Source organism: Oxyura jamaicensis, chromosome 3, assembly GCF_011077185.1.
Source record: "Oxyura jamaicensis isolate SHBP4307 breed ruddy duck chromosome 3, BPBGC_Ojam_1.0, whole genome shotgun sequence".
Taxonomy (NCBI): Eukaryota; Metazoa; Chordata; class Aves; order Anseriformes; family Anatidae; genus Oxyura; species Oxyura jamaicensis.
This window is the reverse complement of record NC_048895.1, coordinates 28,707,891-28,734,204: the sequence shown is the minus strand read 5'-3', so window position 1 is coordinate 28,734,204 and position 26,314 is coordinate 28,707,891. Positions and strand designations below refer to the sequence as shown.

Below are 26,314 nucleotides of genomic sequence, written 5' to 3'. Positions count from 1 at the left end.
AGATGTATTCTCTGTACAGGCAGATGGAGACGCTTGTGCGCACAATATTTAGATGAAAATTTGGAATCACTTTTCACAGTGGTGCCCTGGCAATCACAGCAAGTCCATGCTGTCTCTTAAATCGTGTGAAGAACTTGGGATGTTTAACTTCTCAATGTTCCTAAGCACAGCCTCGAAATTTCTTGTACTACCAGCATTTTCCCTGTCTGGCCGTGCCTTTCAGGTACAGAGGGTGCACAACCTACTGCGAAAAGCTGAGGAGATCCAGGTTGAGGTAACATGCTTATAAACAGAGAACACATTTATGAGACGTGATAAAATTCACAGTTTAATCCACTCAGTTGTGCCTGAAATTTGACACAAGTGTATAATTCATTCTGTACAGTCCTTCTCTGTACAGCATTCTCAGAGCTGGATGATGCACATTGTTTGTCATAATCATAAATGTTACGATTATTTTTTCATGTCAGTTCTCCAAAAGGAAGACTCATTGCTACAACATGAATTTGTCATCAGATGTTTTATGTTCAAATCCTGTTAAGGTTCCCTCTGATTTCTTATTACAATATCTTAGATCTGGCTCTTTTATGATGGGAGAGGATTAAAAAGGCTGTCTTTGAGCAGTAGAGTGCTGAGCAGCTTTGTGTTGAACTCTGAAGATGTTATCCAATCTTTATTTTAAAAGAGCCTCATATAAGTGTACAGCTATATAATTTTAGATATGTCACAGCATTCAGGCCTGTGCAGTAATTGTGGTCTAAAGAAGGCAGTGTGGTTTAGCGATCTGAACAAAGGACTGAGTAAGAGTTGCAGGGCTCTGCCAAAGACTTGCTGTAAATCCTTGGAAGAGTTACTTGTCTTCTTTGTATCCCAATTTATCTATCCATAAATTGGAGCTGCTATTAATGTATTCCATGTAAACCATAAAGAGTCTGTTAGAGATCAGGACAGAACCTAGGAGGCCTTTTTCCCAGGCTTGTCATATAACCTCAGGCCACTTGTGCTTCTTTGGGGGCTTTACAAATTCATTGAAGTTCTTTTGCTTGAAGTTGAGAGGTCTTGTCTGTAAAAATATGGTTTACACTAAAATTCTCTGACTTAGCTGTATCTTCTGGTTTGGAGGAAGCCTGAGCCAGAGGAGTGAAGTGGACACTGAAATAAAGCCTTAGAATATAAATAAATCCAAAACAGTCCTCCTAATAACAGCAATTCTTTGTCTCCTGACTTTGTGGCCTAACGTCTGAGGCTCAAGGGGATATAAATACAACACTCCGTGCAATGACTAATTACTCAAAATTCTGTGCATCAGCAGAAGTGGGACTTGTGGTTGACTCTAATATTATCAAATGCCTTTGCTATTTAATAATCTTGTAGCCATACATTATTTAGCATGCCGTTTGCACAAAGAACAGTGATTTTATTTCAGCTATCTCTCAACAAAGTAAAAATGCAGCTGGTAGTAAATGAAGCATTTGGCAGACAATGTGTCTGATGTACAGTTCTGTAACTTGCTAAGAAGAGAAAAATGTTGTTGGGTATTTAACCTCTTCCTACCCGAAGATGTAGTATGGAGGAGTAAAGTGACCATAAAGGACAAGGTCTTTTTTTCTTTCTTTTTTTTTTTTCTTTTCTTTTTCTTGTTCTTCTTTTTTTTTTCTTGTTCTTCATTCTTCTTTTTTTCTTCTTTCTTTCTTTTTTCTTTTTCTCTTTATTTTTTCTCTTTCTTTTTCTTTTTCTTTTTCTTTTTTCTCTTTCTTTTTCTTCTTCTTTTTCTTTTTTTTTCTTTTTCTTTTTCTTTTTCTTTTTCTTTTTCTTTTTCTTTTTCTTTTTCTTTTTCTTTTTCTTTTTCTTTTTCTTTTTCTCTTTCTTTTTTCTCTTTCTTTTTCTTCTTTTTCTTTTTTCTCTTTTTCTTTTTCTTTTTCTTTCTTTTTTTTCTTTTTCTTTTTACCTTTTTCCTCTTTTTTCTTTTTACTTTCTTTATTAGTTTTTTTTCTCATTCTTTTTTCTTTTTCATCTTTTCCCTCTTAATTTTTCTTTGTCCTTCTCTTTCTTTTCCTTCTTCTTTCTTTATCTTCCCTTTTCAAAGAAAGAGAAAAAGTTACTTTTGGGTGAAAAACTTAGATATCAGTGTGGTTTATTCATGCACCAACACAGAGTAATTATGCCCAGAGTGCCCATTAGCATCCCACGAATCAACATCACAATAGCTTCCTTTCTTTAACGTGCAACCAAAATAGGTTAATAAATAAGCCTGGTTCCAGTCATAGCCCACTTTCTGACTTATTCTCTGCATTCCCTCGTTTACAAATATGGAATCCATTGAATTTTGGAACAGAAAAACCACGAGGAATAAATTAATCTGCCAGACACTCAGATCAGCAATCTGCACTGTAAATCTATTTAAAGCTGCATCTATTATGTTCTGAAGTTCAGCTGAACTGTGAAAGGGCACATGACTGAAATCACTACATTTGAGTTGACTCACAGTTAAGTGTAGATGAGAGTTGCTTGGCTCATCACAATTTTCTGCTTCTGATTCAGGCCTTCTAAACACACTTCAGCGTTTGAAGACTTGGTCGGTGGCCTGAGTGTGTATAGGTATCTGGTGACAAGAGGAACTGCATGTGTTGCGTCCATCTGCCTTGGCTGCCAAATAAGAGGTGGAGAGCTATTACTTTTGCAAGCTGGATGCTCTCTCTTTCCCAGTGAGAGAAGGCTTTATTATCCCCATTTTACAGATAGGAAGGATGGGACTGGAAATGTTAGCAATTAGGTGCTTTGAAGCACTGGCTAAAAATCATTCTGCTTCACGTTACGTAAGGAGTTGGGGTGCCATAGCCAAAAACGAAGCGCAGACATATATTGTCCCATGCTGCTTGCTGAACTTCTACACAACATTGTCATGGGAGGAAACACTGTTTATCTGCCTAGTAACTGTCTATTTTGATCTGTAAGTACAAACAATGTAAACAAAATGAGCAAACAGAAGCAGGCTTGTAGCGAACAATTTGCAGCCTTGTTTTCCAGTGGAAGATTCCACAGACCACCCAGGCTTTTGCTCTAGTCCTTTTCTCAGCCACGGAGCATCTAATTAAATCCCTCTCCATTCCTGACTCTAAGTGGAAGAGAGCCTACAGTCCTGTATGGTTTTCTTTCCAGATGGAAATGCATAATTTAACAGAGATACAGCTGACAGGGAGAAGTGGGCCCAAAGCAGTATTAGCATTTGCCACAAATTGCTTTAAACTAGAAGGGGATACTTAATGAAGATGTAGACTAGAAAAGAAGTTTAAAACAAATATTTAGTTTTCTAAGACTGCAGAGTGCTGGGCAACAAAACCTCATAGTAAAACTGAATTTCTGTCTCAGTTACTGTAGTGATCCCAAAAATTATTTGGTTTTGCTGCCAAGGAACACACCATCAGTAGCAGGTCAACACATCTTGTCCCATTGCGTCCTACAGATTTGTTCAGTGTGCATGTACACATATACATAAAGTTGCTAAGGACCTTACATTGTTTGCTACTTCTGTACTCACAGCACAAGGTCGAGTACTATTCTTACCTCGGTTTTGTAGATGGGGAACAAAAGCACACAGGGACTGGCCAGGCCGTGGCATGCGAACCTGCTTCCCTTGATAAAACCGTAACTTCTTGTCTGTGCTTCTCTTCAAAGGAAATTAGCCCTGGAGAAAAAAAATGTTGTCAGGATATCATCTGTCTCGTTATTAGAACTGGATGTCATCATTGATGTGCACATAAATGAGAAAGTACACACTAGCTGCGTTGCATTGGATTCTTCTTGAAGAGGCTGCAGGGGTTTGTGGCAACGTGCTCTGGACAGGTGCTTTGGCTCCACTGCTGTCATATTGAGAAATATCCCAGTATGGAGGTTAACCCACTGGTGAGTCTGGAAAGGAAAATGTAGGGATACTGGCAGCAGTTGTGCACCAACCCAAACATTTGTTGTGGGGGCCGGAAGGCAAGAAGCATACAGCATCAGAACTTTGGGCCTGAGATTACATTCTGATGAGGGCTGAGGAAGCTGAATTCCAAAATGTCTTGAAGCTGTCTTTGTGCCATCTCACTTCTGGGCTGCTTTCATAAATGAAACAGTGGTATAATTTATTCGGGTTGAGAACTGATTAAGAAATCTTTTACTGCTTCTGTCGGGCTAACTATGGCATTATAACACAAGTCAAAAACATCGCAGCAGAACATGCCGCATCCCTTCTCTTGATTTGCTCTCCTCTCCTTATCTTTATGGTGAAGCCAACACAGGGGCTCCACCAAAATGATGTTCTCAGGAAAGTTCAGTCCTGGACATGCAGTTCACCCTGTGCACAGCACAGATACCGTGCCATCAACACCAGCACACGAGACATTGTCCATTGTAATGGCACATACTGGGCTATCTGATCTGCACAAAGAATGGAGAGGAAGGAAGACCAACCGTGTGCAGCCATCCTTTCTAATTAAATTCCTGCAGTTAAAAATAGCTGCTGGAAGCTGGCGCTTCTGGCACATCCAGAGCGTCACCTTCCCAAGTATCTTTTTCTGGCCTGTGCCGTAGGAAGTTGAAAATGTGAACCACTGTGTAATAGTGCAGCATATTCTTGGCATAACGACTCATCATTTTTTACCTCTTGCATTTATGGTTAGTCTACAAATGTCGCATGCCTCCTTTTCTTCTTTAGAGCTGCGCTCTGCACAACCAGGTATTATCCTGGTTGTAGAACATCAACTCCTCATCTTCTCAGTTTGTCCACATTGGCTCGGACTTTGATGAGAGGGGAGGCAAACCTGCCTCCAGAGCCCCTGGCCTACTTAGTTACCCCGAAGTGCCAATTGCAGCAGTGTTGATACTGACCTAAGACCTGATTTCCCCCAACAGTTTCTTGTTTTTTCCTCTGGTAAGTAATTTGGTCACTCCATAAACCAATAAGGTTTGCGTTGGATTAGTGATATTGCATAATTAGGTTTTCAAAAGAACAAGAACAGAGAAATGAGAATAATGGGGAAATCGGGCTTCTTGCTTTTGCAAATTCTAACCACAGAAAATGCCGGTTTTGTTTCTTATCAAGGGTAAAGGAATCAATCCTTTGTAGCCTGTCCTGCGGAAGGAATGCATTTTATAGCTTCAGCTAGACAAATGAAAGGAAGCTAAAAACATAGGTTTTGGTGAATAATGGCAGTAACCTATGGTAATGTGTTTAGTGGACAGTTTTCAGTTGACCATAATGATTTTGTCACTGTCCTCAGGGTTTTGTTTTGAGTTTTCTTGTGTACAGATAGACATCTAGATATAAAGTCAGCTGCTCTAGAGCAACTCAGCTGTAGAAAAGCAGATTCCCAAATTCTGGCAGCAGTGTTTGTCAGCAGCCAAAAGGGCTATAAGGTGTATTATTTCTACCAATTTGAAAGTAGAAACAGATACAGAAATATAGGGAAAAGGTAAGGAAGGTCTCTGGAAGGTTGTACCTCGTTCCTGGTATCTAAGATTTTGTTGCTGAACCCATTAAGCAGGCAGTACATTTGTTGGAAAGACCCTGTTGGGAAGACCCTGTAATAAAGGTTCCTTTACGGGGAACCTACTGCTGAAGGCCACGAGTGAGCGGGGAGCCCTGTTTTCTGCCCCCATGCCCTGCACGGGAAGGACAGCAGAATGGGTACCAGGGAGCAGAGCAGCAGTGCTGGCTTGTGGGTCACATCTTGCTGAGCTTCCAGAGGGCAGACCCAACTAGAGAGCTCGTCAAAAAGCTCAGGCAAAGTCGGTAGGAAAAAGAATGTGGGGAGCTGGCAAGAGGACAATGCGAGAGTGAGCTCAGACAAAAAAAAATCCTGAAGTTTTGGGTTTGTTTTTTTTTTTTCCAGGATATGTAGTTCAGAGGTAGGCGGGAGCAGTGGCCAGCCAACAAAGGCTAGATACTGTGGTTTTGAAAGAGGCATTCGAGCATATGGAGCTTTCGTGCAAAAAAAGAATGTTTTTTTGATCAATTCCAGGCGAGATGGCAGTTGTGTCATCCTGAGTGCATCTCGTCAGATTACATGGGATCACTAAGAGACTTTTGGCATTTTCCCTCAGTTTGAGAGAAAAAAAAAACACTCATGTGGCTAGTGAAATGCCCAGCAAGGAGATTTTCCCCTTCTGACCTGGCTGTTAGATTGTGGGGTCCTGGGTCCCGTCAGCCTCTGACATGACACTGGGTGACACAGCTGGTGACAATTTGGCCGGGTCTCTCCTAGCTGGGGAGCTCAGTGGGGAAAGCCACTGCCAGTCTTTGCAGCGTACTATCAGAGTGATGTGATGTGGTCTGGGCAGGGCTTGGGCTCTAGTTTCATGTGCTCATTAACTGAAATTTGCGAATTAACACCTAAGCGTGAGCTTTGTGAGGCAGAAATTACAAGCTGGCATGAGTGTGGTGTGAATAATGAGGGGGGTGAAGTGCTTCTCAAGGAAGTGATGTAAGTGGAGCTTGTGATCAGAGCAGGAGAGTAGCCACGTGCTGCTGAGGCTTGACAAACCAGTTGGAGAGGTACGAACCAACCTTCATCCTGAGGAGCTGCTGTATTTAGTGCTGGGCTTCCAGCACAGCTCTGCTTCCACCCCAGCTCAAACTTTGGGAAAGGTATCGGCAGCTCCTGTAGCACGTTCAGCCGACAGACCGTCTTCTTCCCGTCAGCAGCAATGTCTGCGTGTGCCCCTGTTGTCGACACGTCTTGGTGTAGATGCTGTTCTTTGCAAGTGCCACTGGGGAGAGTTGGACTGAGCTGACGTGTAAGGAGAGTTTTACAGTGCTGTGTTTTATATGTCATAAGCTTTTTATATGTACTTGAGAAAAAGAAAAAAAAAAAAAAAAAAAAAACATTCGTGGAGGGTTTCCTTTGCTGCTTCTGAGTTTCTCTGTTAGGTATGAACTCCCAGTTCAAATGAATGGAGGTCACAGATCATAGCTCAGCTGTGAGACCAAGGACGAAGCAGGCACCAAGGCAAAAGCTAACTGAAGCTTAAACTGAAAACTTACACAGAAGTGTATCCTGAATAGAAATAGTCCTTGCCAAAATATCCGCATCACTGTGGTGCGTAGGAGTCAGAGTAGTGGTGAGTTGTCTGGTTGATGGGAATCTCACAGGTTCAGCACCACGGAGCCATGGCTGCCAAGGCAGAGCTGAGGATCCTGGTTCGGTGCGCTTACTCCGTTGTGTAATAAAGAACTTTGTCACCTCCCATTAATGCTATCTGGAGTTGAAAGGAGTTTATACGAGCATCACCACACTGAATTGTTTTGATGATTCAGAAAACAGAGTGCTCCCCGTGGGTGAATACTTTGTTGGCTTCCTGGAGTTGGCTTGTGACACAGAATAGCTTTCTTCCCCAGTGCTGAGTGACATACCGGAGTACAATTCCCTGGCACGAGGCAGCTCTCCCATCCTCTCCCAGGTTTCATCAGCGTGCACTGAGAGAAAACCATCACCTCGCAGGCACCTTGCAGTGCTTTTCTTCTAAGCAGCGAGGCAGGAGCTGCTCTGTTCTGGTCCTGACTGAGCCTAGCAGAGCTTTGGGCAACTCAGGGGAGAGAGGAGGTCCACTTACTAGTTTTGGATGCCTCACTTTTGGGGTTCCCCAGCTGTCCCTCATTTTCAGAGGATGGGTAGATTGTGGGACTCCTGTTATATGCAAGATCACGACCATGCAAGATCAGGACCTCCGAGTTCAGCCCACAGATGTGTCCAAGTGGGTGTCCCTAAAATTCTTGATCCTGACTTCAGTTTGTTTCCCATCATGTGAAATGAGAGCGGTATTACCTACCTCCAAAACAGCTGCTGTACAGGGGCTTTGAACATGCAGAGTGGGACTGTCTGATGTTACCAGATCTCTGCTTTCAGCTGTGCTTTTTAGATGGCATATAAAAATTGCAGAGTTGTGAATGTTGTACGTTTTATTTCCAGCCTTCACCACAAACCAGATAACTTTCCAGGGGAATTCATGCATCTGTAATGCTTGCCTCTGATCTTTGTAGAAGCAGCAATAGCTAAATGTAGTAGGATGTTTCGGAAAGGGAAGAAAATGTATGCAGGAGGCCTTGTATCGAGATTAATCTCTCAGGAATGCAGGGGGTTAACGGTCAGGCTGATTAATCACTGTTAATGAACCATCAGGAAATCTGTCAGGAAGTGGGTAAAAATTCCTGACGGCTGATGCGAGGCATTGTGTGGCGTGCTTTGGTTTTGATGTTTCCCAACTGAGAGTCTGCAGTGGGTGCCGTTGGGTTACCTCGAAGTTCTCAAGGCATGCGAGGGGCTGGGTGCCGTGCTGCCCTTGTGCAGGACCCACACAGTGCCCATGCAAGTGCAAAGCAACAGAGATGCAATAAAGGCAGGGACTGCTCCTTCCCACAGCTTCCCAGAACAGGCTGGAAAAGATACAGAAAGGAAACGTGATCGTTCCTCATCTGTCCAGCCTGAGCCCCAGGGTGCTGGGGGGAGCGGAGCAGGCGGCTTTTCCCCGTGGCCAAGGAGCCAGAGCATTAGGGCTTGGATACGGAGCTGAGTTAATGAATTGCTTCGTGTTGACCGAGGGTGAGGTTTCACAGTTGGCTCGAGCTGATCTAAGATCACGTTGCTGCTGACAGGAGTGTTTCTGACCTCTTTCTCCTTTGCTCTGGCCTGGCTGTGCTGTGGGAATCCAGCAGCTTGCCGGGCTGGGTGGGAACGAATGTTTCTGGGTCAGCGCTGGCCAGCCTAGCCCTCGGTGGCTGGGGGAGCTGCTCGGCCTCCCTGCCTGGCTGCACAAGCGCATGGCCTGAGGTAGGGGAGTGCGTGGAAGCATGAGACCAGGATAAGATACGAGTGGGGAGTGAGCCGTTCAGCAACAGCAGAACCGTAGCTCAGCTCCAGTCTGTTCTGAGACTGCAGGCTGAATCACTGCAAGTAAGGGTGCAGCAAACACAACCCAAAATGGTTTTGAAGCAGCGGCTGAGCACAGCCCTTCTGCACCGGGCCGGGAGGAAGGGGCACGGTGGGGTATAACCATCCCCCGAGCCGTGGGCTGGGGTCACAGACCACATCAGGCAGGAAAGGCAGAGGGCAAGAAGAAAGGACCAGGCCAGCTCCACCACCAGGGATTCGCTCTCTGCGTTTTCCTTTGGCTTCAGGCAGCACGTTGGAGGTCATCTTCCTGACAAGGCTGCAGAAGCGCTCCGCTACCAGAGCACGGACTGAGCGCAGAAACGCGGTCATCATCCAGACCTTCTAAGTCTGAGGCACAGAGTGCCTCTCCCAGCACTTCTTTCTCTTCAACATGAGCAGCTTTGCGGTGCTCCCAGGCTGTGCTGCTGCAGAAGCCTAGGTTAGACCTCACAAGGTGGGCCCTGCTGTGTGTTTCAAGCTTGTTTTTTTTTGTTGTTGTTGTTTTTTTTTGTTTGTTTGTTTTGTTTTTTTAATTGCAAAATGTAGTAGTTCCATTCTAAGGACTCCTTCTCTTTTGTTCTAGCTCAAAACTCCATGCACAGATACAGGAATAACTGTGCTACTGGAAAAGCTCTTTGTAATTTCTGGCATTGCAGGCTTAAGAAGTTTGGGACTAGGGGTCTGGCCCTGTGAGCACAGCTGGACAGAACCCCACCAGTGTTTGTGGGGCTCCCTACAAAGACAGTAACCCTTCCATGTGGGTCCAGGCACCCCAGACACCACGGAAATAGTCACTCTTGCTAGGCCTCAAGCTTAGATTGTTTGATGATAGTCAAATGACTAATTTCAAGACAGTTTCAGGACAGTGCAGTTAGCTTAATTTAAAGATTGTCTTAATTCAAACTGCCAGAATATCTCTCCAGTGAAACATAAGCAAAAGTGGGCGGGGGGGATATTAAGTCCCATCCCATCCCCCAGTCAAAAATGTATTGCACAGGCAAACAGATAAAAAATCAAAAAGCAGCCAGTACTATTTCTGGAAATAAACCTTTCTCCATCACATAAGGGATAAACATAGAGTGTTTTAGGGAGAAGGAAACATTAGAGACCCTCCCAAAGTGTCGTGTAAGTGATTCAGCTACCATTACCAAGGGGTATTTTGCCCCCTGAGCATTTCATCTGAACTTCCCTCTCAGCTGAGACACAGACCCCCTTGGCACTGAACATCTGAATGTATCCCAAAGGCTGGAAACACTTCCCTGCTTCCACAAGTAACCATCAAAACCCAGCCCCGTGGTTCTTGTGTGGGGACAGAGGCTTTCCCTGCTCCCGAGGAGATGTCTTTGCAGACGGGTATTTCTGTGTTACGTGGAGTAACTTGTAGTTTGGGTCCAGGGCAGGCAGCAAGGAGCACTGAGCAGATGTGCCACAGAGGGGTGTCACCCTCAGCATAATCCAGTGCCGCAGTGTTGTGGATGGATGCAAATAAAACAGGAATTCTCCAAGGCCTTCGTCGGAGCTGGGCATCTCTGTATGGCTGTGTATTTAGGGTGCACTAAGTCAGTGTAATCCGTGGGCTGCATTTGTTTGTGCGCTGCTGTGAAAACTCCTAGGAGGCTGTAAACATCATTGCAAGAAGTAAAGCTGATCCTGCGTTAGAATGCAGTTTTTGACAGCTTTTGGATTGCTGTTTTGATTTACTGGCTAAATGAAGAGTTTATAGTTACAGGCGAGCCTGTTGTTTCCGTTGTCCCGTTATACAAAACATCAACCCTTTTAGTTCTTCATAACATGCTCTTACAATGTCTTACATTGCTTGAATCCATTTAACATACATACAGAGTACACACAGACCACGACTTCTGGAGAAATCACCCAAGGCAAGTTTTCTGAGGTTCGGTAACAATGTCAAGGCTTCAGGAGCCAGCCCCTGCTCCGATTCTTGCGGCACTGCCACTACTCTTCCACAGGAGGACAGGCTGGGAGGGCAAAGGGTGAGCAAGAGGTCGCCCTGGAAAAAGGCAGCGCAACTGCAGCAAGACTGCGAGCTGGAGCTTTTGCCTCTTGGCCTCCAAATATTTCTGGTGAACAAATCATCTTATTGTATAAGTGAAATGCATCCTATTATGCTGGGCATGACTGATTGAAAAACACTTTAGTTGCTGGAAAGACTGGTGAACAATATAGTTTCCACTTACAAAGCACTTTCCATAAAAAGCTTTTCAGGGTAGCATCGTATAAAAATAGTGATACTGAAGTTGTGAACCAGCTTCTGACAAATCAGGGCTAACAAAAGCTAAGGTATAAATAGAAGTGTTTTCGTGGGTTTTCTCTTCTCTAGAGGCACAGAATCTCAGTCAGTGCTGGACTGTAATAAACAAAAATGCCCTTTTCCAGACACACAGGAAAACAAGGACCTTCCAGACTAGTGGCTCAGCATATAAATAGGTTTTTAAAACTGCTGCAAAACCATAGAATTTGGTCAAGACCGAATATTTGCATTTTAGAACTAGTCACACCGTATCAGGCCAACTTTTTTTTAAATCTGGTTCTTTATTTCATTTCATACAAACTAGCATCTCTTGCTTCTCAGAAAGGTTAAGCAAGTTATAGTTTTATAATTACGGAATGAATTGTCTCCAGGCACTCAAGGATATGGGGATTATCTCACAGTCTGCAATGTATTAGGATTCCTGGAAGACAAACGCTGAAGAATGTAAAATATTACAGATCCTGTGTTTGTATTTTGTCAGTGGGCAGGATAAATGCTTCTTCCTGATCATTTTCAAAATCATTGTTCTTGTAGGTTTTTTTTTCTTGCAGCAGGTTTTGGAACAGCTAAGTATAAACCCAGTATTTGCTAATCCACAGTTAAGCAAGCTAATCTTGATTTTACTCGGAGCCAGTTCCTTCTGCTCTGTGTTGACCTTTTCTGAATCCAGCAAACTCCACATAGCTTAATCCACCCTAGGAAGGAGGGACGGTCTGTTTCTGTAGGCCAAAAATAGTTCTTACTGCAGCCGAATCAGCTCTGCTGTTGCCCTCAACGTTGTGTTTGACCAGTCACATCTGCGTGGACCAGAGGCAAGGCTGAACAGGCTTTCTACGTAATCAGTCTGATACATGCTGCTGTTCTCGGAGTAGTAGCTCCTATACCGAAACCACCCCCCACAGAAAATGCTGGCTTACTAACAACTGAATTTATGATATCCCTGGGGTCTGTAGCAGCTGAGCGTTAGAGATACTGCTTCAGTCTGTCTATGGAAAGTAAGGATTTCAGCCAAGGTTTACTGTTATCAAATCCTTTTGTATACTCTCCAATCATCCCTTAATCTTTTCTCTTGAAAATAAAAAAAATACGAGGATGCCTTTTTCCATTCTGCATGGCAGTCTATTGCTCATCCCCTTTTCCATCGTTGCAGTCAGTTAGTACCATCTCATGGCTACAGTGGCTTTGCTAGGAGAACCTGGGTTCCCTCTCGCTGTCACCCAAACTAAGGCATGCCTACGTGCCATTAGTTTTTCATTGCTCCATAGTGAAGCAGTAATTTGGGGTGCTATCCAGTTATCTCCATTAACAAAAATGATCAAAAAGACAATAATTCATCCCGGGGTGCCTCCACGTGTAGTTTGTGCCAGTTGACGCCAGATATTCAGAGTATTCCTCATTAAAATCGCATCTGGCCACTTGCATTACCCGGTAATCAGCTGTATGAAAAGCATTTCGTGTAAAAACGACGAGCCCTTCCTGCTAGCCCTGCAGCATAACAGAGCTGCTTGCTGAAATTCGACTTCCGTCTGTAACAGCAGTGCCAAAGTAACTTTAATAATTAATCGCGCGCCGATTAGATTATAAACTCTGAGATGGGCCAAAGATTTTTGTATTATGCATCAGACAAAAGCTACTGGCAATGCTTAACCAGCAGTCACCTGTTGCTGCTCCACCTGCCATTGTGGGAGCGCGCGGGGAAGTGGGGGAGAGACAAAGGCCCAAGAGACCTCGATAAAAGCCCGCCCCGGCTCTGCCCAGCCGCACGGGGTGTTGGAACAGCTGCTGCCACAGGAGCTTCGCTTATTGTCTTGGTGTTTGTCAAGGCGAGAGCGGACAGTGTCCAAAATTCAGACCTGGAGAGCTAAGCGGGGGGTTCCCTGGCAGGGCTGGGTGAGGGGAGCGCGGCGTGGCTGGGGGCAACGCGTAGCCACACTCACCCACTTCGTTGGGGCTCCTTCACTGCTGTACTCCGCCCCGTCAGCTGCTCACACCAGATTTCTGTGGAAAGGGTGGTGGGTTTTATGGGTTTTGTGTTTTTTCTTTTTTTTTTTCAGGAAAGATATTACATACAGATGATTTTACAGTGCACATGAGTGTAACAGTGAGAACCACTAGAACTCAAAATTGGAAAATTACTTCCTCTCCGTAATTTCCAGTTAGAAGTTTTGCTCGGCTCGCTTAATTGCATTTTTCCAGGCCCTTTGCTCTTGCCCTGTGACTCTTGGGGCCTGTTGTATCCTCAGAAGTGTTTATTACAACTACAGAGGCAAACCCCTTAGCAGAGCTAGTCCATATGCAGCTTCTCAGATAAGTAAGATATTACCCGTGTGTACAGTGTTAACACTTTTCCGGGTATAAATGTATGATTTAAAAAAGGACCTGAGCAGCAGCTTCACCGTACCACTGAGAATTAGCCTCAGGAATCAATCCAGCTTTAGGGAAGGAGTGGGAAGGGACCCTGTGGAATGCAATGTGCCAGTCAAGTTAAAAGTGATTCATTTTGCCAGTTGTTCAGTGCGCTATAGAGCCCTGAGCATCGTAAAACCAGAGTTATTGTTAAAAAGCATTCAGGAGGCAAACAGTTGTCATTCCCTGCTGGTCAGAGCACAACTCGGGGCAGCTCTCATGAGACAAGATCTGGGGACCGGAGGCTCGAGAGCTGCCAGAGCCCAAGCTGAGCAGCCCCTGTAGTCAAACTCTGTACAGGTGGCAAAGCTCACCCTGGGAATAAGAGTGGCTTACATGATAGACACAGCATAGACCTTCATTAGCGGGACCTTTTTAATGAGAAACAGCTATGGTCTGGAGGCATCAAAATGTATCATTTTGGGACTAGGAATTTACAGACACCACAAGCCACATGGCTTATTTTTCCCCTTTTCTCTGCCCCTTCTACCACTGCCCTTTATGAAAAACAGAAGTTAAGTGAGAGAAAAATAGCTTTAATGAAACATACAGGTTGAGAAATCAAAATTGACATTCCAACAACAGGAAGTTTCAAAAGCAGTGTTTATAGCAGCACGTTGGCCGAGCTGTAGCACACTTGCCTTTTTTTCTTCTTCAAGCCATATTATGGCACGTACCTTGATTGAACAGTGGGGCACGAAGATAGTATTATGGCACTAGTTTAAAACTGCAGCATTTCCCAGGCTTGGAAAAGTGAACTGAACTCTACTCCCAAACAATTTCCTGACTCCTGCAATCAGTGCTACAACTTTTGTCTTTCCAGTAAACACATCTGAATCGCTCCCCTGCGCGAGGAGGCTTTAACTTGTTTGTTATTTTATTCTAGGGAGCTGGAGACAGTTTTGTGGGAGCACTCGCCTTCTACCTGGCTTACTATCCCAAGCTACCCATGGAGGAAGTGGTCAGGAAGTGTAACTGTGTTGCCTCAGTGAGCGTCCAGGCATCAGGGACACAATCTTCGTATCCTTACAGGAAAGACTTGCCTCAGGACCTTTTCTAATTGATATTGTCTAGCTGAATGTACTGATTTTATCTTATCCCAGACTGCATTATTCTCCCGACTGCACAGACGTTCCCCTCCACTGACTGGAAAGAGCAGGAAAGTCTCTTTGCTTCTTATTTGAGGAGTCCTGGTTAGTTCCTGTCCTACGGCTGTAAAGATGGGGCAGGCCGGTTATCTTTCAGACACAGCACAGCAGCTCTTTGGCCCCACATGTAGCTACCGGACTGTGGCCGTCCCCCAGCACACCATCCAGCACAGGACAGCGGCAGAGCTTACAGCAGCACGTCTGGAGGGTACTGGGCCCCCGGTAACATTTTGACCTGATTTTATCTGAACTTGAGGGGTGATGCCTGCACCATGCTCTGCGGTCTGCACACCCATGTAGATTCCTTTGTATGAGAAGGGGGCCGAGAATGCTGCTGAGCTGACTCTGAAATACGTGTCAAGCTGCATTGCCCTAAACAGAGGTGGGAAGGCTAGAGAAAACCCTCCAGCAAATCCTGCCAGAGATTTGGCAATCTACTGTCTTCATGGTCAGTAAAAATCCAGAAGTTAAAAACCTGGCCTGCTTACCTGGCATGCTGCACTACAGCCCTATTAGCCCTGCTCAGAGCTTATCCACCAGCACATCTTGTTCCACCAGGTTCCCAATTCTCCTTCCTGGCCCAGGAAGGAGCTGGCGCGGCGCTGCCCCTCCAAGGAATGACACCACGTCGTGGTCACTACTGTTGTATCTGCGGCTGGTAGGTTAGAAAAACTTGTGATCCTGCCATTGAATTCCTGCTGTGGAAAATGTTAATTTTTATTGCCTTATAAAACAATAGTTCCTTTGAAGATTACAGCCTCTTTCACAATGGAAAACACAGACAATGGGATTTGCTATTTAATTTTTTTTAATTGAGTACTGTAAAAATAACTCAAAAGATAAATAAATGTTACTGTGATGATCTATGTCCAGACATGAAGAATTTTCTCTCTCTACATTGTTTTATTCACAATGGCCTTCAAATCACAGGAGACGGTGATCCCAGTTCATTTCCTCTCTTTTCAGCCCATGTTGCAGGATTTCTGAATCAGCATTCACCCGGTTCTCCCCCCGAACCATCCTCTCCTTGTGCATAAATCAAGTTCAGTCATTGTTCAGATAGAGCGGATTTTTCTCTTCTCTGTGAAGAGGACACGTTGTTTTGCTATAGAGAAGAAAAAAAAATCTATTAAGAACCCTGAAGTGTTAAGACCCAATTCAACAAGCCTACATCCCTTTCTCCTGGCTGGCTTCGCTGCTGAAATGACCGTGGAGCAGCCACAGCTGGCGCAGCGCTGCTGTTAACCAGCTCCTGAAGGAGTCGAGCAGTGCTTTCGCTTTCCCACATGTAATTTTTAGCTCCTAAGAGGTCCGTTTTACCTCTGTGAAAATAACCATCAGGATTTAAGTGGCTGAAAACATTCACCAGCTGCTCTGTGTGACTATTCTGAGTCACAGCTGTTTGATGTAGGGACAAAAATAGGTTCTTACGGCTTTCTACTACTCCCCAGCTCCAGAGCCCAAACAACTACAGATGACAGGCTGGATCTAGGCAGACTCGCAGATCGACTGGAAAGTGAAACAGAGCCTGCCTCCAACACCTGATGCAGATGTTAGCAAAGTCAGCTCGGCTACAGGCTAAGCACAGTCGACGTGTTACTGAAAGAATCTGGACAAAGCTTTGCAAGGCCGTCTGAAAAGCAGCGCCGTTCCAGTTAAACTTCAATACTCATTCCTTGGAAAGTGCAGCAAGGACAATCCACACAGTAACAAAATCGCTCCTTCCACATACAAGTTTCGCTTTAAGAAATCCTCCAACTTAGTAACACATTCTGCTGTTGCAGTGAGGAGGTAGTGAAACTTGGGCACTACTGCCACTACTTCACCAAACTCATTCTGTGGAGGGCCCAGGTTTTTGAAAAGTACAAAACATAAGGTGAAAATGCATGCCAAGTGAAAATGCTTCCTAACATATTCCTGATGTGAGCTGGTATCTAGACTCAAATTTACTTCCCTTCACACATGCGGCACTTTCTCACATCAACTTCTCACTTGTGTTCTAGTATAGGATACAAAGATCAGAGCTTTTTTTCTTAATTACTTCCAATTTCTTACTTCAACAACCTACTACATGTTCTGCAACAGAAGCACTACGTAGCCTGAGCTCTCCAGTCTTCACATTTCCTGCAAGTTGCGAAGCTCCTGGAGGTACATTTTGCACAATGTTCACGTGCAGTAAAGGAAATGCTAATTTAACGTTTTCTTATTCGGGGAACAATCCCGGAGATCTCTGATTCCCCTGTGTATGAAACTCAGAAGGAAAGCCACAGCCTCTGTCAGCAGGAGAACTTTGATGAGTGCATGCATTTTCCCCAGTAGTTTCTCCCACTTGACATAAAGCTCCTGGTCTGTTAGATCTGGGTATGAAAAGGTTAATTAACTAACAACCACAAAAGCCTGCACCACATAGCTCCTGGTCATGTATTATGTTACATACTCAGAGCTGCTCAATACATCTCTTCATGCTAGGTTTAAATAATATATTTTATTTTTTTTTGCATCAGCTCCCCCAATTTCTAGCCTTGTCTGATTCAGTTTCTGAGTTTCCCCAAATTAATCTTTATGTTAACTGCAGACTGCTTCCTCCCCCAAAAAGCATGAGCTCTGTCACCTTTCAAAAAGCTTTGTGACTAAAAGGCATCTTGTCAAGTGTCATAACTCACCACCAAATCAGATTCTTAAATGGAGACAATTTGCAAGGACCAGAGCAACATAAAAGAACCCACAAACCATCATCTAGAGAGTGGTATCATTCGGGGAGGAGGAAAAGTGCTTATTTCTTTAAAAGTCCATTTTGTAAGCAATGGGCAAAATGTATTGTCTGGAGAACCCATGGCAGCTGAACAGAACATTTCTATTGAAGCACGCTTCGTGTCTGCTTGTTGGAGGTAGCAGTCTAGCAAACCGCACAAAGAAACAGAATGAAAGAACTCCTGTGTCACTTTGCTTTGCCACTGACATGTGGCATGGCTGTCATCAAAGACTGATGTGTTGGGCAAGTCCTTACTTTGTTTCAGTGCCACAATCTGTAAAATGAGGGTAACGTTTACTTCCCAGTGGAATGTCACAAAGAACAGCAACTGTACAGTCATCTGAGTATCAAATGTGTTATGACATATTCTGCTCAGATGGGAAAAATCCTGTTACTGTCAAGCTTTTCCCCCAGACAACCAGAGCAGCTTACACAGAGCAGGCTGGCTTCTTCCCCAAACCCTTACCGATGGGATCATATCTCAGCATGACCAGCTTGTCCTGCAGTCGCAGTCTCCTGATGTTGAAGCAGTAGCCGGTCTCTGCTGCGCTCTTCATCCTCACCAGAATGTACCTGAAGTCACAAGGGAGGTGTCTGCATCAGGGCACAGCACGCAGCCACGGCCGGCCGTGTGCATGGGGGGGCACTGCCAAGTGGACAAGCTTTAGCACAAGCAATTTGTCACGTAAGATATTTCATTTCAATTTCACGGATGTTCTGGATGGGACCTTTAAAATAATATGCTAAAATAAATGTAACACAAAAAAAGAGCCTGCTAAACCATAAATACCAGCATGAAGCTGAAGTAACTAAAGTAGTACACAAGCCCACAGAGAAGTAGCTCCTCCACAAAACAGGGTGGGGGAATAAGGGAGGAGGAAAAAAAAAAAGGAAAAAAAAAAAAGAAAAAAAGGAAGAAAAAAAAAACCAAAAACACAGGGTTGAGTCACTACAGCTAAACAATAATGGAAAGAAAGGAAGGGTGATGGTAGTTAGAGCCGTTCAGGCTGCATATAGCACTGTATGTCAGACTATCACTTCCACATGCAGAGAGGAACCGGAGCAATAGAATGGAACAAGAGGCAGGCAGAAAGGAGAAGCAGAGCTCCTCGGTGCCCTCCGTCCCTGCAGAGGCGCAGGACCTGACATTTGCCCAGCCGGCGGGAACCCCCTCCCTACCGGGTGACACCGGGCACATGGAGCAGGCTGGCGATGGCCCAGTGCCCCTCACCCTGCAGCTGTTCCAAGGCTCGCAGTACTTCCTAGAAAGAGAGGGCACCTTCTGCATTTCAAAGGAAAGGTCAAAGCCTTTAACCCCTCTGTAAATGACGTCTTTCTCTCCCACTGTGATAAAGGTTTGGCGACATCTCCGCACCTGGGCACTCGGTTCACTTTCCCAGATCCGCCTGCTTCCAGTTTGGTCACAGCTCACCTTGGTGAGACCCATCCTTTCTCACCAGCACAGCTCTGCCCCACGTCCTTTCCGGAGCTCTCCCTTTTCAGCTTTGCAATGTCATTTACTGTGGTTTACACATAAACAGAGCATCACCGGCCTCCCTCCAACCGACCGAGCATCATCTATAGATCATCCCTGGTGACTGCCCTCTCCTGTACGCTACCGCAGGTGTGATGTGCGGCACCAGCAACCACACAGACTCCTTCCCCTGCACCTCACCCACTTCCTCAAAGCCTCTGCGCAGTTTCCCCTTTTGGGGGGAATCGGTGGTAGCAGTATGACCAGGCATACTGAAATCCTTGTGCACCACGTACTTCGGGCCAAGTCCTTTCTGAACAACACACCTTGTTCGTAAAACCTGCTGCCCAGTGAAGAGCTGTAACTGGGAGCTCAGGCAGAGGAGAGCTATGGGAAGCTATCAGGACATGGGGATAAAAACAGGGGGAAGCACGTAAGTATAAATAATGTAAGGAGGTAAAATATTCCTGAAGTATACACAAGACTACACAAAGAAGAGCAGAAAAAAAAAAAGGAAAAAAAAACCACTATATTAGCAATACCATCTTTCACTTCAAGAAAAAGCCCTGCTTTGCTGTGTTTGTTTCAGCAGGAAGCTAAGATGTCAAACTGCTCTCTTCCCTGTCTCACACGTGCTTGAAAGTGACCCCTTAGATTCAAACCCTGACAATTGTGCAAATCCTGTAACAGAAGAACCTCTTCAGACACAGCAAGTGGATGATAATGGCTATTTTGGGGGCTGATTTTTAAAAATTTCAAAAAAAAGGTACCAGAAGTCAGTTTTCAAGGCTGTGTGGTACCAAATATTATCGAGTTGCACAGAACGCAGCTTCACAGAATGACAGGACAGAAGTGTATCGATACAAACTTAGCGGTTTAGCTCCATGGATTTGTCTAGCTAAATTTGTTATAAACAGCATTTTGGATCCAAGTCACTCTCTCCATGTGATCTCATCTCCTTGCGCCCATGCTGTAAGTGTGCTTTGCTTCCTTTCCAAGCCTTAAAGCACAGCAGCTTTCTTTACAGGTCAAAGGGCTGTGATAACTTTCCCAGAGCCCACCAACGTCCCTCCTGAACTGAAGAGCAAATCAAGGTGCCCAGCGTACTGAGTGCACCCCCTCTGCTCCATCACACCAATGTGCTACAATCGGGAAGCCTCCTGTGCCCTGTCCGTGAGAAAGGTTCAGAGCAGCTGCCCTAAGTCCTGCCTGCAAACAGCACGAAGATCCCCATGGTACCTCAGCTGGCGCTCCCCGGCTGGAAAAGCACCAAAGGTAAGCAAGAGGAAGATCCCATGCATGATTTACAGCTTCTCTTTGAAGCATAACGCACCAAGGTGTGCTTCCCCTGCACAGGGCGCTTTGGGTGAGAGACAACGCAAGGACAAAACTTACCTTTGCTGCAATTTCAGAACACAAGTGCTTTTTTACACCACTCTGTATCTACCGTAATAAAAACGCACGTGGAAGTTCAGAAAGGACGCAGCCAGACTCAAGGGCTGCAATTCTGTTGTGTGTGTTAAGGAATTCTACACAGGTCTGGTGCTTTGTACCGTCACTTGCTACGTGGCGGTAGCAGAACTCAAAGGCTGGTCAGTAAAACGTCACTTACTTTGATTTGCTCTTGGCCACTGTTTTGTGTTTTTTTCAGCATGAAGAAGAGAAAAAGTAAACAGTTATTATTTTATTCCTTTTTATTATGCAATGTATAAAGACTAGAGTTTCCCACTGCCTGCCCTTGCGGTAACCCCGGGCAGGCGGCACAGAGGCACTCAGCGCCACGGCAGACGCCTCGCTACTCCCCAGCAGGCGCGGCCAGGCGTCGGAACGGGCCGTCCCACCACCTCCCTGGGCAGCCCGTCCCAACGCCTGCCTGCTCCTTCTGAGAAGGAATGTCTCCTCATTGCCAACCTGAGCCTCCCCCGGCGCAAGCCGAGCCCGTTCCCCGCCGTTTATCTGCGAGCAGAGGCCGGCCCCGGCCCCCCGCCCCCCGCCCTCCTTGCAGGCGGCCGCAGGGAGCAGCGGGCTCTGCCCCCAGCCCCCGCCCCGCGCGGCACGCCGGGAGCTGTGCTGGCGGCGCGGTGCCCGCTGGGAGCTGTAGTCCCGCCGGGGAAGGTCACGCCGCAACCGCCGCCTACAGCCGGGCCCCCGGCACGGCCCGGCCCTGCCGCCGCTCCCCGGCCCGGCCCGCCCAGCCCGGCCCGGCCCCTCCCGGCCAGCCCCGCCCTGCCCCGCCCGGCAGCACTCACGAGCCGCCACCGTGAGGAACATGGCGCCGCCGCCCCGCCGAGCCCCCGCCGCTGACGGCCGGCCCGGAGGAACCGCTTCCGGGGGGCGGGCGGGGCGGGGCTGAGCGGTGGGGGCGGGGCCGCGGCCGTTAATGGCCGTTAACGGTCGGGGCGGGTGCGTGAGGTGGAGGCGGCGCCGGATGGAGGGGGGCGACACTGAAAGCCCTTGTCCGGCTCTGAGCGGCACTCCGGGGTTTCCTCACGTCTCCAATGTTCGCAGTAGAGCCGTGGCTTCTCCTTCCCTCAGCAATTAGATGAACTGTTAATGAAGCAGCTCGAGTCCTGGAATGTTTAGCAATTGGGGCGGTAAAAACGGCAGCTTGACACGTTCAGGTGGAAAACAAGACCTGGTGGGCACAACAGCACACAGCTCGTTCGATGTTCTGTGCCTTGTGAATCAGAGGATCATGCAGGTTTGGGTTGGATGGGACCCCAAAGACCATTTATTTCCAACCCCCTGCCATGGGCAGGGACACCTCCCACCAGACCAGGTTGCCCAAAGCCCCATCCAGCCTGGCCCTGAACACTTCCAGGGATGGGGCATCCACATGGCACCTCAAGAAAAGCCGTGTCGCTTGCATCAAGCATTCACTTGATTTGCCGTTCCTCGTTTCAATTCAATTATTTCCAAATACTTCCTCTTAATGATACATTTCAATCTTTTCCATTTGGCCTTCAAACATACAACTCTAGTTGTTACATAATCTGCCCATGAATATCAGAGTGAGAACTTGAAAACAGTCAGGATGCTAAAATGTGAGTGCTGTAAGACTTCTCTCCGATCTGCGCTATTGCCTCAGTCAGAGCACAGACTGAAATGGATTGGGATTGCCAACCTCCTGACTTCACTGCCAGGAATATAAATCAACATTAAGGAAGATTTTTAAATGAAATAGCAAGTTAAACATTTGTACAAACACATCATCAAATAGAGGTTATACTGCCTCTTTTTAAACCTCTTGCCTGCTGGCAAAAATAAAACTGTTCCAGTGACATTTTCTCTGCTCTGCTGTGACAAGGGCTGCATAAATATAGACACTGTGGATTAGAATAGACTTCAGCAATCTCCAACTTCCTTTCTAACAGCCTCTCCTGCAGACAGTTTTCCATAGCTATGGGTGAAAAACAGGGAGTCTAAAACTGGTATGTATGGCACGACGGTGACAGCATAGCACGTCCCTGATGGCAGCAGTCAGAGCTAACCTTGGGGGATGAGACATGCTGGCTAGAGAAAAGGAGAGAGAGTCAGGATTTTTGACCCCAGCTCCCATACACATTTCTTGTGTGGGCTTGGATAAGTCATGTACCTTGAGATCTTTGATGGCATGTGCAAGGAAAATGCAAATTTTTCCTTCAACTTTGCCTAGAGAAAGCAAGAAGTGTGATGAACTGTAATGCCAGCCTAGATAATTCTGATGCTTGCTTAGAGAGAAGTCACTCATGTCTCCAGCGGAGAAGCTGCTGGTGCCAAATCGATCAGTGTCACTCAGAATCAAACTCGACAGCTTTTTTTTTTTTTTTTTTTTTAGCTAGAAAAACAACAATTTGTCATGTTATAAGCTGATTTTTTCCATTTCCACGCTTTACAGTCTAGGCTGAGTCCTCTTTTACCTCCAGGAAGTGAGGAGATTGCTGCTTTTTGCCAAGAAACTGTGGTCAGGTTGCTGGCACACACGGGGCAGGCAAGGGACTGGCATCCAAGGCTGGCAGGGGCGACGCTTCTTCATGGGTGCATGGCTCTTCAAGTAAGTCACCACTTCAAAAAGAGGAAAGCAGAGAGGGGCAGCAGGCTAAATGTTTGCAAAGTAAATATTGTATCGGCATTATATTTTTACATGAGTTACCGTCAATTAACACATGCAAAAACCCAGTGCTTGAAACAAGAGAATAACACTCTAAAGCCTGGGAAAAGCTCCACCAGTTTTTCCTGGTTTCCCACAATAATAATAATAATAATAATAATAATAAAGAATCAGCTAACTAAGCCAAAAAATGCACACAGATTGGTGGACATGGTCCTCAGCTTCTTAAAACTTAGCAGGCTTCTTGCTGTCCACAGTGCTACGCAAACACGCAGTGGGCACAATTGTACAAGTCACTCATCCCAGAATACACACGGATTTTTACATTCTTTCTGCATATCTGAACCCATTATCCCAAGTGGGCCCAGAAGAAAGTGGGCATTAGCTTAATGCAGCTGTGAAAGAGGAACTGTCCAGGTCAGGAGACTGGGAATGATGGAAAGAGCTGTCTTAATTGCTAAATCGCTTTAAGCCAGTGACCAAATCCGTTTCAGCTGCTGGCCTGTTTGTGGCCTGTTTGAAGTGAGCTGGCTGTGGCTTTTAGCCCAGTTCTTAGAGGTGTCCGTGTCACAGTATCAGAGTGCTTGCTGGCAGTCTTGTTAGGAAAGCCAGAAAACCAGTGGGCTTGGCGGGGCTCACTTCTTACCTCTGGAGCTCAGGCCCCCCAAGTCTGATGTGGGGCACCCCCACGTGGCACGGCTCCATTTCTGGGACTGTACCTGTTCCTTGCTTATTCCCTCCAGAGCACCGGGCTCTGGATCTGTTCCTGGAGCTCCTTTCCCCAGCACTGACGTCATTCACATGTAAGGGGGGAAGAACAAAGACGGCACTCGCCTGTTTTCTTGTGTGATTTTTCAATACCCATTTCCCAATCCCAACCTCCAAAGTAACAACATCCTTTCAAACCGCCCCCTCTTGAAATGCCACAGTAGCCAAACAGCTGCAAATCAAAACACCTTGTAAACAAGTGACTGAAATCCCGTGGGATGCCCGAGGGCTTGGGCACGTCTCAGAGTGATTATAGTTCCTGCTATACAAATTGGAGTCCATGTAGCACAGTTCGTGCCAGCTCCAAGCTCTTGCTTTTTATTTTTAGTCCTGTTTGTCGAGGGGTTCTCATGATAAAAAGAACGACATTCGGTATCAGTGATAAAATTAGGTAGTAGCCCGGAAGTGATCATAGGAGTAATCCTCCCCACTGAGACTTTTTCCAATGGATCTGGGATCCTGTGGGCCTCGAGAACAGCTTTTCTCTGGGTGAATTTCAGTTCTCATCAGTAGGCAGCTGAAAAATTGGACTCACGTGGGATATGTGTGGTGAGTCTCATGCAAAGAAATGAATGTCATTGTCATTGCTTATGCCAACAGCTGGGACCAGCTGGGACACTAAAGACAACATTGTCTACATGTGTACAGCTGATCGAAGGTTGTTTTTAGCAAGCCTCTAAACCTTCTTCCCTTTTTGGGCCAGCAGAGTAAGGCTTTTGACTCCCAAGCATGGTGTTTTGTACACAGAGCAGCTTAAGTCATCAGCAGGGCTCAGTCCTGAGGCTTTTCAGTCCCCCAGATGTAAGTCACCCACACTGTTGCTGAAGGCAATCCTTTCTTTGGAAGAAGAGGCTGTCTACAGGGAGGATGGGGTAGAAGGTGCATTAGGTTACATCTCTAAAGTAGACCTTCTCTCAGGAGAACAGAATCAGTTCTTAGTTGTTTTGGCTTTTTTTCTGAATGTTGGATTGCTTTCGTTTTTACCACACTGTAAAATAGGAAAATACAAGATGTAAACTGGTCAGCAATTACTCTCTATTGCTCAGAAACATGTGCAATTCAAACAGGCAGTGTACTTAGTGCACCAAATGAATGTGGGATTGGTTGCAAATCAGCACAAAAGGGATTTAGCTGTGGTATTGTGGCAAAGAGTTTATCAAAAACAAAGCTGTGATCCCATAAAACCAGTTACTTTTAAGCAGGACATGTAAAGGTGAAGGGAAAGGGTAATTATGCACTGTGAATGTGGTGTGACGCTGACAGATTTTTTTTCCTCCTGTAGCTTATTGGAGGAAAATAGTTCAAGTGCCCAGACGTAGTTCAATTTATACCAAAAAATCTCTTTGATTGGTTTATAACTCCCATCACTTCTTGGCGAGAGAGGTGTCTTCAGCTTTAAGCTGGAGCTATCAGCTCTAAGGGAGAAGAAAACAGGCAGGTGCAAGTGTGGCAAGTGGAGGTGGTTCTGCCCATTTTTTAGTTCTGGAAAAAAGTTTTCTTCTAGAGAACTAGAAGAAGAATAGGGCTTTCTGCCTGCCATGGCCTCCCTGGAGACTTTCTCACTTGGAAGAAGGTCATAGGGTTCAAAGCTGTTTCTCAAGTGCTGCTATGTAGTGTAGCTGTGATGTCATGCATCTTTACAAACATGTTATTATTTCATTCATTGTTTTGGGAAATGATGGGACTGGAACAATACACCCACAGAAGTCCCCTCCCTCATCCCAGCAGGCTCTTTTGTGAGTTACTTGTGAGCTGTACCTGGCTAAATGATGGCTGTCTGCCTGTGTCTGGCAATTGTCTGTCTGGGAAATTTGGAGTAGGAATATTGATGGATTTTGTAAAGGGTGGAGAGCTGGAAAGGAGGAGAGGGACAGACATCTGTGGTGTTGTGGTTCAGCTGCCTGATCCAAGAACTCCAGGCTGAGAAGGCCCCAGGGCTGCATTGCTGCAAGCACTGAATGCACCATCGCTCCTTTTTCTATGCATTTGTGCCTCTGAAGCCAGTCAGCATTTACACCTGATGGGATAGCAGAAAAACAGAGTTAAGCGGGGCACTAATGTCTGCTTAGATCAGGTTTGAGCTAGACTGGGGATCAATACTTACAAAAATATGAATCATCGTGCAGGAACAAGTGCTAGAAATGAGGTGCAGCAAGGGCACGTATAAAAATCTGTTCGAAGCCATAGGCTCTTGCAGAACCATCTCTGACTAGCTCCCTAAACTTTTTTTTTTCATCTGCTCTAGTCTCTCTATACCCATTTTACCTCAAAACATACAATTTGAACATCCCAATGACACACAAAGAGCATGCAGTGACCTTTGCACAGTCTCTGCAAAACAATTGTCTTTCCTCCTGCTGTTTCATAAGCAGTGTCCAGCCTTGCTCTGTCACATTCCCGATGGGAAGAGATGTTCTCTTTCCTGTAGAGGGGAGACAGTCCATTTGGTTAACAAGATATGCTCTAAAGAAGTATTCATAGGTGCCTTTTATAAG

The 26,314-nt window shown here is 45.7% G+C and overlaps 2 protein-coding genes across 3 annotated transcripts in view; one reads left to right on the top strand and one right to left on the bottom strand.

The window, feature by feature from the left end:
* The window catches only part of RBKS (ribokinase), a 67,435-nt gene extending 52,608 nt beyond the window's left edge, over positions 1-14,827 (top strand). For both annotated transcript variants that reach the window (XM_035321774.1, XM_035321775.1), the window contains exon 8: positions 14,474-14,827. In XM_035321774.1, the coding sequence (XP_035177665.1) occupies positions 14,474-14,647 (174 nt within the window). In that variant the 3' untranslated portion in view covers positions 14,648-14,827. The remainder of the gene's footprint in view (positions 1-14,473) is intronic.
* A 698-nt stretch (positions 14,828-15,525) lies between these two features.
* On the bottom strand, positions 15,526-21,313 carry MRPL33 (mitochondrial ribosomal protein L33). Its single transcript, XM_035321776.1, has 4 exons — positions 21,211-21,313; positions 20,574-20,592; positions 17,954-18,060; positions 15,526-15,840 (listed from the first exon to the last, which is right to left on the bottom strand). Exons 1-4 carry the CDS (start codon positions 21,230-21,232, stop codon positions 15,791-15,793), a joined length of 198 nt encoding a protein of 65 aa, XP_035177667.1. The 5' UTR covers positions 21,233-21,313; the 3' UTR covers positions 15,526-15,790.
* Positions 21,314-26,314: the final 5,001 nt, after the last annotated feature.

What these genes read in the sequence shown, in the direction of transcription:
- MRPL33 (XM_035321776.1), bottom strand. Translation starts at nt 21,232, where the DNA reads ATGTTCCTCACGGTGGCGGCTC. An exon ending in GCTGAGATATGATCCCATCG is followed by an intron (nt 15,841 to 17,953) that starts GTAAGGGTTTGG and finishes TCTTCTCTATAG; the next exon opens with CAAAACAACGTGTCCTCTTC.